At 43.1% G+C, this 19,202-nt stretch overlaps 4 protein-coding genes across 5 annotated transcripts; 2 read left to right on the top strand and 2 right to left on the bottom strand.

Moving 5' to 3' along the window:
- Positions 1-443: 443 nt before the first annotated feature.
- Positions 444-1,684, bottom strand: LOC117588270 (splicing factor 3B subunit 4). Its single transcript, XM_034279425.1, has 3 exons — positions 1,564-1,684; positions 1,417-1,500; positions 444-1,351 (listed from the first exon to the last, which is right to left on the bottom strand). Exons 1-3 carry the CDS (start codon positions 1,595-1,597, stop codon positions 444-446), a joined length of 1,026 nt encoding a protein of 341 aa, XP_034135316.1. The 5' UTR covers positions 1,598-1,684.
- A 656-nt stretch (positions 1,685-2,340) lies between these two features.
- On the top strand, positions 2,341-5,079 carry LOC117588269 (kelch-like protein 9). Of its 2 annotated transcripts, none has more exons than XM_034279423.1 (4): positions 2,341-2,874; positions 2,963-3,822; positions 3,867-4,246; positions 4,318-5,079. In XM_034279423.1, the coding sequence occupies exons 1-4, from the start codon at positions 2,752-2,754 to the stop codon at positions 4,776-4,778; spliced, it is 1,824 nt and encodes a 607-aa protein (XP_034135314.1). In that variant the 5' UTR covers positions 2,341-2,751; the 3' UTR covers positions 4,779-5,079. The 2 variants fall into 2 exon arrangements, with proteins under 2 accessions (XP_034135314.1, XP_034135315.1); XM_034279424.1 differs by having other exon boundaries at positions 2,342-2,874; positions 2,963-3,812; positions 3,881-4,246; positions 4,318-5,077.
- Positions 5,080-5,470: 391 nt separating this feature from the next.
- On the bottom strand, positions 5,471-13,160 carry LOC117588268 (mitogen-activated protein kinase kinase kinase 7). The gene is made up of 9 exons (XM_034279422.1): positions 12,667-13,160; positions 12,302-12,601; positions 12,063-12,242; positions 11,860-11,995; positions 11,612-11,793; positions 11,132-11,548; positions 11,007-11,055; positions 6,210-6,655; positions 5,471-6,147 (listed from the first exon to the last, which is right to left on the bottom strand). The coding sequence occupies exons 1-9, from the start codon at positions 12,733-12,735 to the stop codon at positions 5,902-5,904; spliced, it is 2,025 nt and encodes a 674-aa protein (XP_034135313.1). The 5' UTR covers positions 12,736-13,160; the 3' UTR covers positions 5,471-5,901.
- Positions 13,161-14,477: 1,317 nt separating this feature from the next.
- Positions 14,478-15,806, top strand: LOC117588696. The gene is made up of 3 exons (XM_034280145.1): positions 14,478-15,033; positions 15,084-15,485; positions 15,706-15,806. The coding sequence occupies exons 1-3, from the start codon at positions 14,478-14,480 to the stop codon at positions 15,804-15,806; spliced, it is 1,059 nt and encodes a 352-aa protein (XP_034136036.1).
- Positions 15,807-19,202: the final 3,396 nt, after the last annotated feature.

Genomic DNA, 19,202 nt, shown 5'->3' on the forward strand with positions numbered 1-19,202 from the left:
GACACGTGTTTTTCCAAAACGAAAGAAAGAGATAGCACAATGGTGAAAGAGTGGTTCTGCTGTTGCTGCGCGGGGGAGCATTCACGCATTGTTTTGGCATCTCACTCTGGCTTGTGGATTAGCAGTGTCGCTTCAATCTACGTAAGCATGCGCAGCGTAACGTAACGTAAAGTTTAATGCAGATGGCGCGTGTAACGGTGCTTTCGCAGGAGTGCAAGTAGTACCATCTCAGTCCGATCTACGGATTTGAACTCCTTTTAGCACGTTTTCACATTAATCCAAGAAAATGCCCTTTCCCAATAAAAGCCATGAGCTCCTTCCATTTTCAAATCGTTGTCACGCTTGTATTCCGTTTGTGTGTAAAAGCCTACAAAATGTATTTCGTCTGATTCATCAAATATTTTATAACTACAGGGGCTCAAGGCTACACAGAACTTAGGGGGCTAGTACTGATAGCCATCGGGCTGGTAGGGCCGGGCGAATTGGCCTGGAGCAAATGCACCGGGTGGAGGCCTCCAATTCGTTGGCGGTGGGCGCGGTGGCGGCGCTGGCATGCCCGGCGGTGCCCACGAGTTTTGTTGCATCATGCGCGGAGGTGGCGGAATGCCCATTGCCGGAGGTAGTGGTGGTTGTCCGCCCGCCATCGGTGGCAGTGGTGGAGGCGGTATTGTGGCTGGGAACGGTGTGGGTTGCGGCACTGGAGGCGGCGGTGCTATCATGCCCATGTTGTTCTGCGAGACGGGCACCACGGGCGGTGGAGGCGCCATCATCGGAGGCGGCATCATTTGGCCCGGCATCATCTGTCCGGTCATCATGTTCTGCACGGGTGCATCGGCGAACAGCTGATGAGGACGATCGGCATGGGCAGAGGGATTCTGGGCAGCAAGCAGACGCTCGGCCGCCGAGCCATGGCGTTCGCCCTTGTGGTCCTTCTTGAATGCATAAGAAACGGAAATGGGGCGATTGCAGAGATATTGTCCGTTCATGGCGTCCATGGCGGCGTCACTGGCCTCGAAGCTGGCAAAGTTGATGAACGCGAAACTCTTGGACTTTCCCGTCTCCGGGTCGCGCATGATCTTAGGAGTTTGCAGGATCACGCCAAAGGCGGAGAATGTGTCGTAGAGCAGCTTCTCGTCCACCTCCACATCCAGATTGCCAATGAAGATGTTGGCGCCGACATCGAGGTTCTTCTGATGAGCCGACGCCTTGTTCACTCTAATCGGCTTGCCATATAGCTTAATCATGTTCATAATCTTGATTGCATAGTCGGCATCTTCTTCACTGAGGAACTCCACGAATCCATAACCCTGATGCATTTGTGTGACGCGATCTTTGGGCATGTGTACGTTTACTGGAAGCAATAGGAATAGCGTTGCAGGATGAGCGGATTCAATCACAACCATGCTCAATGCTTACCCACGGGTCCGGCTTGGACAAACAGCTCCCACAACAGGGTCTCGGACACCTTGTCGTCGAGACCGCCGGCGTAAATTGTGGCATCTGCGGATATGAGTGAAAATCTGTGTGAGAGGCAGTTGGGCTAGGTTGATTTTATTTACGCACCTTGATTACGTTCCGCAATGGGGCCCGCTGCCATTTTTGAACTCTTTTACTCACAATAACTCACTATATAAATGCAGATTTTATTTGGCAATTTCAAGCTAGGGATGCTAAACAGTGTGAGATTTATCAATAGAATATACCGCGTGACCCCCAGAAATATACCAAAATATACCTTCTCATTATTAAAACATACCATAGATATACCGAGGAAATTCTTATTTCCCTATTTTGTTAATTTTATGTTCAAATGAATGTTTACGTTCCACATTTTTCCAATGGCTGGCAATGTTGGCAACGTGGAACGGATTTCGTATCTTTAAAGTCGCCAATCTTCTGGTGAATTGATTCATCAATCGGATAAAACTCCATTTTTAGAGAGTCTTAGTTAGCTAGTAGGTAGTATTTAATATAGAAGAATTTAAAGTATTTAAACTTGTAGAGTTGTTAAACAGTTGAGGTGAGAGATATGGTGGTCAATTTGTGAGTAGAGATGGATTTATGCGGAAATGATAAGTGGTAGGTTTTAGCTAAATTCCGAGGACCATATCAATTTGTTCACCAGTTTAAACAGAGGGGGCTTAAGTGGGTTAAGATAGCTTACTAATTTCTGATTTATGTTATATCGGTGAAATGTTTTATACTGTTTACTGTTTTTCTAAGGAAGTTTACACATTTCACACAATTTTGCCATCGTTATAATATTATTTCAAAATTATAAACAAAAAATTTAAAAATGATTATATACATATATCGATATATTGACTAATTAACAATATATTCTTAACAACCAAGAAACGTCGGGGAAAGGGGGAAAAAGAAAAGACTTCAATGGTTTGGCCAGAAGATTCCAAGGAAAATCAATTGAGGCACACATAATAATTAATAAGATACCAATTCTGTGCTCAAAGAAACCGAAAAAGGAAGGGATATAAAACCAAAAAGCAGTTACACTGTGCAACAGCACTCTCTCTCACCCCCCTTCCAGCGACGCCCCAGGGCCTTTGGCGAACGACTCCGTCGCGCTTCTGCTATCAATAACAAACTTTTAATTATAGCAAGGCATTCGCATTCTTATCGCCAGAACCGGCAGAATCAGCAGCAGTAGCAGCAGCTGGGTGTCGCACGGGCTTCCCCAACCTTGGGAGTGACGGGGACCCACATTGATTAAGGTTCTGTTCTGGGTACACCATGTCATCGGCCCAGACACAAACCAGCGTCGAGGAGGACAGTCTACTGAGCGGGCTGAACAAGCTGCGTCTCGAAGAGAAGCTCACAGATGTCACACTCATTGCAGATGGAATAAGCTACCAGGTGCGTGGTCTGCCCTCTGCCCTCTCTCTATCGCTCTCTCTGTGATACCCAACAAAGTTGCAATGCTCAAGACCATCTTCCATTGCAGGCCCATCGCGTGGTACTGGCTGCCAGTAGCGATTACTTTTGCGCCATGTTCGCCGACAGTGCCATGATCGAGACGCGCAAGAAGAAGATTGCCCTGCACGGCATCACAGGGCGAGCCCTGGGCTCCATCCTAGACTACATATACACCTCTCGCCTAGAGCTCAACATAGACAATATCGAGGAGACACTGGCTGCCGCCAGCATTGTCCAGGTGCGAGATGTGATTGATCGCTGCACGTTTTTCCTGCAGCTCCGCATTGGGCTGGACAATTGTTTGGCTGTGGCTACCATGGCGGAGATCTATGGCCAGGTGGGGCTATCGGCGCGTGCCTTTCGCTACATGTGCTGCCACTTTAAGGAGTTTTCGGCGGGGCCGGACTTCAAGGAGATGAGCGTGGATCAGATGCGCTTTATACTGAGCAGCAACTATCCGATTGATGTCAGTGAGCAGGAGCTGGCGCGTTTGTTGTGCGCATACTGCTTGGACCAGCGGCTGGAGAATTCGGTTGCCTTTGACCTGTTGCGCCTCATCAACTGGCCGCACATCAACTACACGCAACTGCACGTGGTGGAGGCCATGAACTGTTCGATTGACGACAAAGTGCAGCGTCCACTGCCAGCCAAATACTTTGATCGCATACGCGAATTGTATCTGTCGCGTTTCCTCAAGGGCGAGCTGGCTCTGGAGGATCAGACGGTGAGGGATTTGCCCACCAATTTGCGTGGCATGGAGCTGAGTCTCCTCAAGATCGGTGGCTTCGAGTGGAAGGGTCTTACCAATGAGATTATGTGCTTTTCCCTATCCAAAATGAAGTGGTATGAACTTACAACCATACCACATATTGACCAATGTGAGTCGGTCCCTACCTTTGTATGTGTCTGGAATCCGTACCTAAATATCTGTGCTCTACCTTTGCAGGCAACTTTGGCACTGCCGTGCTCAACAACGAGCTGTTCATTGTCGGCGGTGCGTATGATGTGTACCTGAAGGAGTATATCCATCCATTCGGTTTCCGCTATTGCCCATTGCGAAACTCCTGGGTGACCATAGCACCCATACAGTTGGACCGTTGCCGTTTCTCGCTGAATGCCGTCGGCAATCAGTATCTGTATGCGGTCGGTGGCATTGTGGAGAACGATGACACCACCGAGGAGGGCATGCGCCGTGCCTCGAATGTGGAACGCTACTCACTGGCCGAAAACAAGTGGACGTATATGCCCTGTCTTCAGGAGAATCGAAGCCAGCATGCCGGCGTTGTTGTGGGCGATAAGCTGTACATCTCTGGTGAATATGCACGCACAAGTTGCATAATGGGCATTTGTTTATTTATTTATTTGTGTGTGTGTGTGTTCCAGGTGGCATATACATGGCCGTCATTTTGTCCAGCTTTTGGTGCTTTGACACAAAGGTCGATACCTGGCTGGAGCTCGCATCAATGCCCACCGAATGCTGTGATCATGTCCTGGTGGCCTGCGATGACCTCATCTATGCCTGCGGCGGCTGGCACGAAAACCAAGCCGAGACGCGTGTGCTTGTGCAGCACATATATGCGTACAGCATCAAGACAAATACCTGGCAGGTGGAGACTAGCATACCAGCGCCAAAATTCTACTCCGGCATTACGATGATGGGCAGCACCATCTTCTTTGTGGGCGGCCTCGACTCCACGGAGACCATCGATCGGGCCAGCTCGGCGACAATGGCCTACAATGTGGATAGAAAGTGTTGGTGGCATCGAAAGGATTCGTGGGACACGCCCTCCGATGTCTGGGAGTCAACATGCGCCGCCCTCTATGTACCCATCTGTGATTCCTAAATGTACTCGTACTTTCTGTTTCGTTCTCCTATTTTATACACTCTACTACAGAAGACTACAGACTACCCACTCAATGAGCGTACCTCTCAGCGCTTTCTTTCACGGCAATCCTTGACAGAACCTTACACCTAAACGAATTTAAAGATTCTCAAAACATACATTAATAGTAGCATTAATATTTACAAATAAAAAAACATGTACTTAAAACTAGAATAGTTATACAATTATGTCTGCAAGAACGCGCAAACTGCAATCTGTGGTAACGACGACAGCCTGTACAGACAAATAAATGTGCCAAGCACCGGCTCAAAATAGTGCATATCACATAGAATACTTATCCTTGTACTCGTATAAATATCATCTTTAAAACATTCCAGCTGTCATGATTTACGGAACAGAAAACCCTTTTGGGTATTTAAGTACCAATTTTTATTTCATTGCCCGACTTTCATTTTTCAGAACACTTAAACATATTTAATTTAGTGGCTGAATTTAGTTGAGGTAAACCAACGAAAAATGGACTGTTTGTAAATGCTCTGGCGCAAAAGTGATTTAAGTTTCATAATTTAAATGAGTTTTTAAATCAGACGAGGCCCGACCAACGTTTCGCTGCCTTTTTTTCTTTCAAATAAATCATTCAAAAAGATCGTGGGATCAATAAACATTATTATTTTCTTTTGTCTTTTGTTGTTTGATGTATTTTATTTTGTTTTTTGGTCTACTCCTTTGCATCTTTGTCCTTGGACAGATGTCTGTGGATGGTGTGTGTGTGTGTATGTGTGTCTGGTGTGTATGTTTATATAATGCATATAATAAAATAGTTTAAGCCTAACAATATTTAAGTGTTCAGAGAATGCCTTTGGGTGAAAGTTGTCGGTTCGTACACATGAAGCTCAAGGCTCACCTTAAGACTTAAGATTAACAAAAAACGCTTAAAACGATTCACAAAACGTAGCAGAAAAAAATAATACACACACACACACGTACACAGATAGTTCTATAGCTAGAGTTACAGATTAAATTACTGTTTACAGATATTACAGCTTTAATTTATTTCGTTTAGAGAGTCATATGCGATTTGAATGGGCTTCGGCTTCGGCTTCAACTGGCACTGGCACTGGCACTACGCGTTGGGATGTGGCGGTATGACTACCCAGCCATCGTTCTCGACTGTATCTACGCCGCTTATGTTTCCACCTGCTGCTGTCACCTCCTGGCCACCGTTGGGGCCCCATGCCTGGACAGGGGCGGTTGTCAGTGCATGGGGATGTGGATGCAAGTGCGGGTGGTGGCTGGCCTGCAGTTGTCGCGAGGCGGGCAGCTTCTCCCACTGCTGTTGCAGATTGTTGTACAAACTCTGGAGTCCCTCCTGCGAAATTTAAAACATAAATAAATAAAGAGCTCGACATGAATATTTAAAGGATATTTTACTTTGTCCTTGATCTTGCGCAACAGCTCCTGCTTCTGGTCGCGCTCGGCGAGATCCATCTGGAGGATGAGCTTATCCTTAAAGTCCTGCGCATAGTAGAGGTTCGTGTCCACGCTCAGGTACTCCTTGGCCATGTGGCGGTGCTCACGGTAGATGGACTGCGATTCGGCATTATTCGGTATGGGGGGCTCAGGCTGCAGCTCGGGATCGAGTATTTCTGCCAACGACTGCTCGGTGCCGTCATTCTCATCCGTATCTACGTCCCCGTCCTGTGAATTAATGATATCCTCCTGCTCGAGATCCTGGTCCTGCTGTGCATGGGCATGGCTCAGCAATCCATTTGTATGGCCATGGCTGTGGGCATCGTTGTTGTTGGTCAGATCGGTGCTGGTCATGATCACCGGCTTGGTGTCCGTCACCGTGAGTCGCTCACGCCCATCGCTTTTGGCTGTATAATTGGTGTAACACAAAGCACAACGGATGAATTTTCATGGAAAATAGATGCCTACTTTATGCATAGAGGATCTGTCCTAGAAAAGCAATGGCCCTTCCGTCGATTCAAATAAAACGTTCTATAGAATTATCAACTAGTATCCCAAAAATTATACTCCTTTAAAAGCAAATAGGGATAACATATCCTAGAAATACGAATGGTATAATTTAAAATCCCCATAGGACTTTCTTTAAAAAAAAACTGACGTTTCATACAGCAAATCGAAGTCAACACAAAATGTGTTTAAAATTGTTAAACAAATAAATGTAAAATCAGTCAACAATGCAACGATAATGGTTCCAGATTAAACAAAAAATTATAATTTAATAGCTTTAATATTTATGTTTAATTTCAGTTTTATAATTAATTCAATGCAATTCAATTCAAAATCATCATTTATTTAAAGCCAATAAAGACTAAATAATTGTTCATTAAATCAGTTTCAATTCCAAACAGGAATGAGGCAAATTGTACATAAACATTTAAGGTCTTAAAGTTGCCCAGAATTTTGTATCAATTTGTATAAATTAAATAATATTGTTTAATAAATTATCCCTGAAGAGAAACTCCTTTTTGGCGACTATATCAAAACTGTTACTCATAAAATTTGTAATTAAATTTCTAAATCAAAAATCGTATGGGGGCTATAACCTACTATATATGATCCAACAACTGTGCAGATCGTTGGTCTGTTTGGTGTTGATCAGAGCCCGCGTGTCGCACATTTCGGATGGATGTGGTGGTTGGCAAATGTTCGTTTCGATTCCCTTCAGGGCTTGACTAAACAACGTCTATACCCTGGTTCTAGATCATTTTCATTCTCACAAATAATGTAAAGAGCACACTCGAAAGCAGACGGCTGCGCTGATGTATGTGTCACGCGTAGGAAATCCTTCACATTGTTTTCAACTGAAAGATCGATCGATCTTTCCCTCCCAATGTCTGCTTTTCTATATATTTTTTATTTTTTTTTATTATTATTTTCCGATGACGTGTTTTGTCCGACGAACACGCACAGACACAAGAGCGCACACACCGCCAGATAGTCGGTCGGTCTCTATGTGCTTGTTGATTTTCCACTGAATCGCTTTTTGGGGAAAACAAACCACAAACAAATAGTAAAACTGTTGGAAATTTCACTTGATTTTTTCTTTCTTTGGGTGGTTTTGTGGGATTTTTGGTCAGATATGAATCTGTTTGGGGCGTGTGTTATTCGCAAACTCAATTCCGGCCAGAGTCCGGCAGCAATTGACGAAGTTTCGCGCGTTTCGGTGCGTCGCCCGACAATTCTGTAACATCTCGTAGAGCACTCAAGACCTCACGGCGCTCGGACGCAGACTGAGGCACACAGAGACCGATGCCGAGACCGAGACGGAGGCATCCAAGCAAACAGACAACTCTCGCCGGGGATCTTCTGCCTGCGCCTGAACGCCGTCGCGTTTCGGCAGACGTGGCAAGATCGTGCCGAGATGGGGCAGAGACAGGGACAGAGACGGTACGGATCACTGCTGCTGCTGCCTATGACGCTCCCAGAATGAGTATACTGTGGCACCATTCCCCCCCCCCCACCAGCCCATGGGGTGGAAAATCGCACGATGATTGGCGGCTGGGGGTGGCTTAAGTGGATGTGCTTTGTCCGCAGAAAGATTGCCGCGCTAAATGGCATCACTCATCTGAGGGAGGGGTGAAATCTATTTAATATGAAATTATATGATTAATATGATTCCATATCCAGACAGTGGTCGCTCTCTCTCTCTCTCATTTAATTCTTATAAGAAGAAAGGGATTCAGAAATTCCAACCCAATACTAATAATAATCAATAATCAATAGTACCAACAAAAATTAACCGAAGAAAATAAAATAGTTGCAATATTTATAGAGCTATTAAAAAATAGCTCAAGCAAAGAATCCAAAAAGGGTTCAAAAACTAAACTAAACTTTGGATTATAAACTTTTCTTCATAGATAACATTTTCAAACAAATATTATAAATTATTTCGAATAGGAACCGAAGAATGTAAAGTATTTAGACAATAATCAAAAATCGAAAGTAAAATTTAAAAAAAGTACAGCATAGATGATCACATAAAACCTACAAAAAAGGTTTAATATTTCTATGAAAAATTCTGTGAGCAGATGTGGGGGATCCTCCCACAGCACACCGCGTAGAAGCTCGAAGCATTTTCCATGACGAACCAAAACCTGATGAAGATTCATTCAAATTCATTCCGATGCCAGGCCCCGAGCATTGATCAAATTCGATGATTAATGCAGTTGGCATCTGCAATTGGGAAATCTCAAACAGATCGCCCCAAAGAGCGGGAGCGACAGGGAGAGAGAAAAGAGAGAGAGAGAGGGTTGGTATGGGATAATATAATGGAAATCATTTTCCTATAGCTCGTAGCACTGACGCAGCAGCCAGCCAGCTAGCCAGCTAGCCAGTCAGTGAGCGAAGTGAACTCTACGGTACACAAAGAACAAAAAAAAAGTATCTCAAAAGTATCCTCGGCCACTTGGCTGTTGATGCATTTACTATTTACACATTGCAAAGTGTACTCTATACATATCTTTGCTATATTAAATAGTATACATCGTATTTAGTGGTGTGTGGGAGGGGGGGGGGGGGGCAGGCATTGAGTGGTAAGATTGCCTCTGGGACCGCGGTCTGGCTGTGTCAAAGAAGAGCCGAACGATTTGGCTCTGCTACCTCACGTTCTCCTTCGGACTCTTATATATCCCCACATACATATCTGTGCAGATCTCTATATATATATTCTTATGCGTCTTAGTGTATGTGATCTATATATATATACGTTTGGTGTGTGCCCATATGTATGCGCCATTTAGACGAAATCAAAATAAAAGTGAGATTATTGCCGAGTGAGTCACGTCATGGCGGCGGGACTGTGGAGACTGAAGCTGAGGCATCGTCATGTGTGCGTTCTGTACAATATAGCTGCCCCACCACCTTCCTCCCCCCGTTCACCACCCTGGTGCTCGCTGTGCTGTTCAGCGACGGAGCATGCCTTTGGCTATAAATCTGTCCCGAAATTGCCAGGCTAGCTAACAAATTACAAATTATTTAATTGTGCAGCAACATTTTCGTGCAACTATTTGGTTGTGCCTCGGATTTTACCCTAAGATCCACCACGAGGTATACCTATCTTGATATGTCTCTTGACTTCAGTTAAAATATGTTCAGTTAGGGATTTCCGTCCAGAAAGGGAACATTTTATGGGTAGGAAAAAGTATTAAATTTATCGTCCTTAAAGAAATCTTAATGTTTTATGTCTCATTTAGACTATTAAATAATGATCACAATATTTAGGAATTTTATAATGGGGTTTCTTTCTATGTCCATAAAGATGGAATGAATGAATTGCTAATAAAATTGTCCCTTATTTACTGAGCCATCTGTTTCCTCTACAATGGGAATCGTATACTCATAGATGGCATAGATTGTTTAATATCAATATTAATTTCACACCGGTAGGTAGGCTGTAACCTCCTAGAGCATTTAGAGGCCGATAGTGACCCATCGTTGCGAATGAGTGCACTAAATATTTATAATTTATGCAGCTCAGGAACAGGCATAGCAAAAAAAAAACAGCCACAAATACACCAAGAGTAGAGACATTGACAATTGAATAATGTTCAAAAAGACTTTCTATGCATTAGGCAGAGACACCGCAGCGGCTAATTAACCAAACATTCATTGAGTACACGGTGCGTAAAAGAGATGGCAAATCAGAAAGAGATAGGGCTAGTGCATTGTTTACAAAATGCGTCACCTACACAGCAACCAGAATAGAGCCATCAGCCACCCGCTGCCTGTGCCACCAACCACCAGAGCTGGCAATGCGCCAAGCCATGTGCATCAACAAAAAACCATTTGGAATTATAGCCGATCGATCCGCGTGGCTGATAGAGTTTTAAATACCATTTTAAAAGCGGAAATCTTTTGTCTGGGAAGTTGCAAGAAAGCCTTGTAGGCTTTAACAGGGAGCCAAATTCTAGGCATTTGTTAAGGAATCTTTTGCAGAAAACGGAAACCTGTGCAATGTCTGAACTCTGAACTTACTGGAACGATGTAAAATAATAATAGAATAGAATATAACAGAGATTGTGTGTAGAATCCTTTCATGTAACTATTTACAGGTAGCCTTTCCCGTTCTTCTGTTTACCGCAAACAAAAGCAAGTGCCACAAAATCGTATGCAGCGTCCAAAGTGCGTGTGATTCATGGGAGACAATCAGACGACACGAAGATCGACAATAAATACCACCAGTTGGGTTTGTGGACTCACCATGCGTGCTGCTGCTGCTGCTCTCGCTGCGACTCAAATCAAACCCATTCTAAAGAGAAGAACGGAGAGAGTGAAAAATCAAGCAGATAAAGGGTAAGTTTTTTTTTTCAATTAAAATCACGCACCGCATCCACGTCGAGTGTGAGCTGTTCCATGGGTGTGCAGGCCATTTGGATCATGCCATTGCGTATAGTCTCGAGCCTCTGGGTGGCCTCCACAGATGAGGTTAAATTGAAGCTATCGTTCGTCTGACTCTCATTGCTCTCCTCCTCGAGTATGGCGTCCCAACGGTTGCTGCTCATTTGGAATTGAGGATTATTGTCAAGATGCCCCGAATTTGTTGGCGTTCTATCTGCTGACGATGTTGATGATGAGGTAGTGTTTTCGGTCGTTGAGCTAGTCGTTGTTGCATTTGCATTGGCATTGGCATTTGCCGCCGTTGTCGGTGTTAACTGTGTGGACGAGAGACTCAGATCCGTTGTGGAACTGAGACTACTATCATATTGAGCGGCCACAGTGCCGTCGCTCTCTTTGGTGACAATCTAGGATCAACAACAAGCAAGGAATTAGTAAACGAAATTAGTGTTTTCAATTTAGAGGCTCACCTGTTGATTCACAAATGTATATTCTAGGGCCTTGTCAGCGCCCGTATAGTCTTTGACAATCTCATTCATAACGCCCACAATATACTGCATGGATGGGCGATCCTCGGGTGCTGTTTTCCAGCAGGCTGTCATTAGATTTTCAATATGCTTGGGGCAGGTCGTCAATAGCGGCGGACGTTCGCCTGCAAAGAAAAATATATTTAATGATTTAAAATGATTAAAGGAGTCCGTCCACCCCTGCCCCTTACCCTTGTATATCTTCCATTGTATGGTGTAGGCATTGTCAATGTCCTTGAAGGGCTGCTTTCGCGACAGCACCTCCCAGAGTACAATGGCCCAGCTGAATATGTCGCATTTTTCCGTATATTTTGAGCCCTCGAATACCTTAAAAAGATTCATTAAATATTAATAAGAGAGGTGTACGTTTCAGCTCTTTTTGGCGTAAACTCACCTCGGGTGCCATCCAGGCAGCGCTGCCACGATTATTGGTCATCATGGTGGACTTGTCGGCTACAGTGCCGAAATCACATATCTTCAGATTGCGTCCCTTGTTGGTCAGCAGCAAGTTCAGAGGCTTGACATCGCGGTGTATCAATGGCTTTGGCGTCATGGCGTGCAGATAAGCCAAGCCCTGAATGAATGAAAGAGAATGAAGCAAAGGCTAGGAGCAGCATGGATTTCATGGCTTACCTCCGCACATTGACGCGCCCAACTCATGGCATGGGCCAGCGAGTAGGCCGGCTTGACCTTGCCATGCAGAAAGTTATGCAGTGAGCCACCTTCGGCATATTCCATAATCAGATATGTGGCCTGCTGGTACGATGAGATGCCATGGAGGGCAATGATATTCACATGCTTGACGCGCGACAACTGTTTCACCTCCTTCTCGATGTCCTTCTGCTCGGCACTGGCAAAGAACTCCTTCACGGCCACCAGTTTTTCGCGCCAAACGGCCTTACAGACCACCCCATAGGAGCCGTGTCCAACTTTCTGTGTAAGGCCAATAAGTAATTTAATTGTATTTAATTTTTAATTGATGTAATGCAATGCTTCACCTCTCGCAGCGTTAGCTCGCTAAAGTCCACATAGAATGCCTGCAGTGCATTCAACGATGCGGTGGCCATGCCGCTGCCTGGCTGTTGATTCTTCTGGCCCGCCCGGATGCTTGGGGATTGCTGGCTGGAGTCTTGTGTGTGTTTATTCGCTTGCAATCAAACTTGTATGGTGCCTGCAGACATTGATGGCGTAGAGGCGGAGCAGGCACAGAGTTTTATATCGACCAGCAGAGATTCGCACGGAACGCGAGTGCGCACATCCTTCACATCCGAACGGGGTCTGGGAAGGAACGTGTGTGCCTGCCTGCGGACTACACACAACAGCTGGCTGGCCTCACCTCTACAGTCACATGGAACGCAGCAGCATGGGGCGGGTAATGGATGCACTTGAGTGGTTTGTTTGTATTTGGGCAGCGTTTTAGTTAAAGTTTTTAATACAATTTAATTCTCATTTTTCGATTTTGGCTTCGCAGTGTGACCGTTTGCTGTGTTGGCAAAGTGACCAACTGAAGATGTCGCCTTACAAAATCGCATAAGTTATCGATACGCATATATATTACTTTAAATGATCGTAGTGAAAGATTATTAAATTGTTAAATTAATTAAATTAACTAAATAAACCCCTTTTTTTGCAATTTAACGCCATCTGTTGTTGATATTTGAACCTTTGAATAACATAAAAAGTGATTTATTGATGCTCGCTAGATGGCGGCACTGGCCGAATATAAATGGCGCGATTTGAATGCAGCAGTGCGCTTGCCTACATCGATTTCGATTTTGAATTTAAACTTTTACAAGAAGAACAAGTATTGTAATCCAAAACATGTAATATAAGATTTAAATGCTAATGCACAAATGTGATAATAACCACACTCCCACAGCGATGGAAATGTGACAGCCGATGAGCCGATATAATTGCATCAATACTCAGTGCAGTGTTAAACAATACAAAAAAACTAAGCTTAAAAAAAGTTAAATTTGATTATTTGAGAATGAATAATAAGAATCAGATGCTGTGATCTGTGTTCCACGTCAGGGTTTCTTTGCCAGCAGCGCTGATTGAAGCCGTCGGCAAGTTATGCCTTGGCTTGCTGCTGACGCCGCTTGCTGGTGGCCACAGCCTCGTCAAAGAACCGCGAGAAGACCTTCTGATTGAAGTGCAGCTGGCGTGGGCGCGGAGAGGGTGGTGGCGCCCGCACCAGAGGCGGTTCGTTGCCAACTTGTCCTTCAGGCTGCCGAGGATTCTTCTGCATCTCCTCCGGCCACAGTTGCGACTTGGGCAAGAAAAGAGCACTTGGCGTTGGTGAGCTGTCCTCCCATTCAAACCGTTCAGGAGCCGCCAGATTCTCCAATTTCGGCTTTTTCACCTTTGCCGCAGACTTCTGTATTGGTTTAGAATCATGGATTCTTTTGGTTTCCGTGCCTCTCTTTGGCGTTGTCGTCTCGCAACTGGCCCACTTGGCATAGGCGGCTGCTGGCGACAAAAGCTTGCGATTCATCACTGAAGTTGACGAACTCAGAGACTTGGGCAGCCTCATGGTGCTGTAGCTGTATCCATTCTCACGCAACATTCTATCAGAGCTTTCAAACAAAAAATTTGCAGTACACGAAATAAATTCAAATGAGAAGTCACAAAACTGATTGTTTACACTAGATCCTAACTAACACTATTAGGCTAGCCAACCGCCATTTTGAAAAACGGATCTCCAAACCTATCGATAGCTCTTTTCTATCATCCCTGAAACTCTGACAAGGCGAAAGAATTTGTTTTTGTGTGCTATTTCTTGTGTTTAACAACGATCAACGCAATAATGTCGGACCGACCACTGGCACGTACTTGGGCTGAATTGCTGAAGGAGGGTCTTGCACCACAATATGGATCGTGGATCGGCGACTCAACGATGGAGCAAGCTGTGATCCCCAAACGCAACGGGACACAGCCACCACCGCCTTCGCCAGTAAGTGGCGTAGAGAGAATCCCATTCGACATACCGCAAGAAGACAATGAAATTCATTCGCTACTGGAGGAGCCAAATATGCCGCTCGAGCATGTGCTACACACGCCCATTCTACAGCCGCACGAGCTGGAACCTCTCCGAAATATTTTCCCTAGCATAAACAACGACACGCTGACGCAATGGCAACTGGACACTTGGCGCATGCCCATGCCGGCCAATCAGCTGATTTTGTTGCCACCACAGGGCACAGCTGTGCAACATGGGACTTGCTCCTACTGCTTGAAACCACTGCTCCTGCAGGTTCCACAGCAACCTTGCTTATTCTTTCCGGCGCCATGCTGCGCCAAGAGACTCTGCTGCTCGCCAGAAAATCCGTCGAATGGCAGCCAGAACAGTGTCGGTTCCAATGGTAAGTAGAATAAACTTAGATGGTGGCTTCTTCATCTTCTCCCATTGCAGTGCGTCCGACAAATGATGGCGGTGAAACCGGTGGCCCACAACCACAAACCTCAGTGGGACCGATACCTGCTGCAAACGTGCAAGCGATGGCTCCGATTGTTGCCCGTTCGTCTTCGGGCCCAGCTCCAGACGGGCAGTGGCCGCACTTCGCTGAGAGCGGCTGGCACCGCGCTCGTGCACCCACCAGTGCGCCGAGACAAGTCGCCATGGTGCAGCCGATGCCTTTCATCGGTTGCAGTCCATGGTCGCGCCCAGTTCCAATCGCCAGCCAGCCCTCGTTGTCCCAGCGAGACTGCAGACTAATGGGCCAGAATCCGTTTCTCGCAGGTCACCACAACTACAACATCCCAATGCCAATGCTCGACCCTAATGCAGACTTTCGCCGTTGCGACTACTTTTTGGGTGAGTGTCTGACGCACCTTATCAAGAGTGCAAGTCAACATTCCCTCTTTCCCATGGTCCCACTGGAGAGGTGCACCATACCAACTAATTCATAAATAACTATACTACCCTTGCCACTGCTTGTGATTGTCTTTGCCAATACCGACATCTACGAGTACATGCTACATGCGTGTTATTTTACATCACTTGCTAAGCCAAAAACTATTTTGCTTGCCCACAGCCGGAGACGCCAATAACGAATCCAACTCCAGACAGTTGACGGTGACCAATGGGGGAACCGGAGATGGTTACATTGTCCGCTTAAACAATGCAAATCTGTAATCAGTTCTTATTGATTCTTAATTTGCTAGTTTTTAAATATATTTTTAGCTGCTGCTGCTCACAGGTCAAAATTATATCAATGAGAGAGACTTAAATCAAATATTAACAACTAATATTGATATTTTTTAAACTATAGAATATATCTATAGATAGACCTGTTGATCACAGCACTTAACTGAATTAATGTTCCTTAAATAGAAATAATCAGTCACAGAATCAATTGAACAGAAACGAATTGTAATCTAATTGTAACGATTAGTTTTAAAATTGCCAGTTTGGTATCCATCCAATAACAGCCTGATGATAAATGTTCAAACAAATCTATTATATAGATTTTGCAGTGCATAGAATCTGTATAAAATGATAATATATTTGTATTTTGCTTAAAGGAATAAAAATATAAATATAATTGAGTAATGGAATGTCTACATGTAATCCTGCCCAGACCCTTAAGTGTTATTACAAATATTTATCATGACATTTCATGGTTGTTTGAACAATATACTGATGTGTATAAGAAGAAATAAGTAGATGTCCGTCAAATGAGACATAATACAAACCAGAAAGGAGACGAGAGAACGTCACTGCATTACAACTAATATATATACATACAAACATTCGGCTTATTCGGTATCATATGCAATAGGAAAAGAAGAGAAGACACAGTGCGTTCTACATCTATTCGTGTTTGGGCATATAATCAGAACAGATTTGGCTTGTTTCATATTAAATCCAATACAAAGCATTTACGTGTAAGCGTACTAAGTTAACAGACTTATTTAGAATCGTAATATACGTGTACCAAGTATTCGATTAAATTGTCTTAATGTTTGATAATATGATAAACATCTAATAATCTTCGTAATCTAATTACACATACATTTATGTACATTTGTACATACATATGACTAAAATAAGTCTTGTACTAACGGTAATACTGTTCCACACACAACTAACCGAATATACAAAAAGCGCCAAGAAAACTAAATGTCACAATCTATGTTGTCAATGTTATCAGAAATCCTATGGAATAGCACAAGGAGCGTGTAAGCATAACGGAAGTAAAAACAATAGAAATAATAATATTCACTTAAATCGCGCTATAATTAATTGCAAGTAAGCGGAGAAGAACCCCGAATGGGAAAATTATTCTAATTGAATTCTTAACTCTTAGAAAAGATGAAAAATATGTCTCTAAGCAAGTTTGCAGCCGTAAAGGAGACCAACTTTGACGATTCAAGCTCTAATGGCAGTGAGCATTGGTCAACATGCAGTGAATTAACCGAGGAGCGTCAAGAAACCGAAATCCCTGGCCATGTGACACGGGGTCCCTATGGTAAGCCACGCAGCTATGGCCCACATCCATATGTAAAGAGTGAGCAATCCGATGAAGAAAACACCGAGAGCATCAGCATGGAGGAGAATTCAGACGAAATCAATTCAACTAGCTCAGATAATTCATGGATCTCCATTGGAAGAACTATTTATCTGCCTAACACGAAAATTCCTGCGCCTGTGGCGTTGGGCCGCCATGTGAATCCAAGGAAATATAGAATGACATTTCCCCGGGACAATAATTGGTCACTTGCCTTTTAAACTTCTCCTGTTGGCACAAACACCATTCACCCCTGCCCTCCCTCACACCCAATCAACCACCAATCCAATCATAAATAGAAAATATAAACGGCAAAACTGCAATTCGCCTTATTGATATATGTACATATATGTACATACATAAGATTGTATACATAGATTGTATGAATGCAACGTTTTTTTTGCTTAATTTGTAACATCTAAAAAATAATACCTAAGCAGGTCCATATCATTATTAATTATTTATGTAGTTTTGTGTACATATGTATCAACTTTTAAAACCTTCAGTCTTTTTTTGAGTCTTCTCGTAATTTTAATATGTTCTTGGGACAAGAGACGGTATATCTGCATATTTACATATGAAACAAAGAAAGTGGTTTCTGTTTATTTATGCCATTTTTACTAGTACTCTAAATACAAAAGAAAGCTCCGACATTAAATTATCTTAAGATGCTTAGATCTATATTTTCCTTAACCTAAATGTATGGATATACATATTTTGTTTAAGAGAACCTAGAATATTATTGGTCAATGAGAATTTCACAATTAATGAATTAATTATTAATGTTATTCACTCATTGTGAATTACAATTTGTCGTCGCTAGTTCATTCCTGTTGGTTTGAGGTTATCAAGGAACCTATAACACTTTTATCTGAGTTTTGGAAGCTAAAATTTATGTAGACGATAAGCCCTAAATCTATAAAAAGAAGTTGTGTTGGTTCAAAGGGGAAAAATTGTGTCCGGCAGTGTAATTAGTTTTTCTGTTTATACAATTGAAATATCTGCAACAATTGCAAACCCATTATAATTTCTCCTATCTCTGGGCAATTTGAATTCTGGATCGACAAATGTTTTGATTCTTGAGAGGTGAGACTCGATGGTTTGAATTTACCTTTTATTCATTAACTTTAATAAAATGGCAATTTTTCTGATGTATTTTTTAGCTTTTCCGTAATTTATAGACTGTTTTTGGAATTATCGTACCCATTGCTAAATGGCAATTAAACTAAGAGACTGTTGAAGAATTTACACCCATCGAGGGGTGGGCCCAGCTTTAAGGTTGTTTTTATTTAATTACAAACAGACAGACCGATAGGGAGGGACAGTTCACATGTAAAGGAGAACTGGAGGACATTTGAAGCGGTGTACATAAATGAAAATGAAATAAATTAAAATAAGTGTCGAAGTAAAAGGCAAAGCCAAAAAAGGACCAAAGGACGCCAAAGTCGTTGGCTTTATGTATTTGTGTGTGTGTGCGAGTGTGAGTGTGAGTAAAGTAAAGCTCTCACACACGCACACGAAAATCTCTCTAATGTGCATGAATTTGTAAAGTTCGAGTATCCTTTTGATACCCTTTAGTCGTAGAGTTTACGACTTAATTGAATTAATTCAAATAGTATGCAAGTAAATTGCAAAATATATAAAAATACAAATTGGAGTAGATTAAAATCATACAAATACAATGAAATAATCATATAATTAATTGTGAAACAAAAAGGCCGATGTCCATAGGCTTAAAATGCATAGATAATAACTTTCTGTCAATCTGTTAATTAGCATTGCGATTGATTATTTTTTAATCAATAAAATAGGACAAAAACAATAATATAATCAAATTAAAATACGAAATGCACTTATTTTTAGTTCGCCTTCTTGTAAAAGATATCTAACAGTCTTTTCTTAGATATCCTAGCTTATGTACATGTGTACATATGATCGAAAGTATGTAGAGCTTTCCTCTTTTTATTTTTCGAAGAAAGAGCAACAGCATGGTCGTGTGTAGGAGGGCATGTGAAAGGGAG

The sequence above is a fragment of the Drosophila guanche genome, unplaced genomic scaffold (genome assembly GCF_900245975.1).
Source record: "Drosophila guanche unplaced genomic scaffold, DGUA_6, whole genome shotgun sequence".
NCBI classification, from domain to species: Eukaryota; Metazoa; Arthropoda; class Insecta; order Diptera; family Drosophilidae; genus Drosophila; species Drosophila guanche.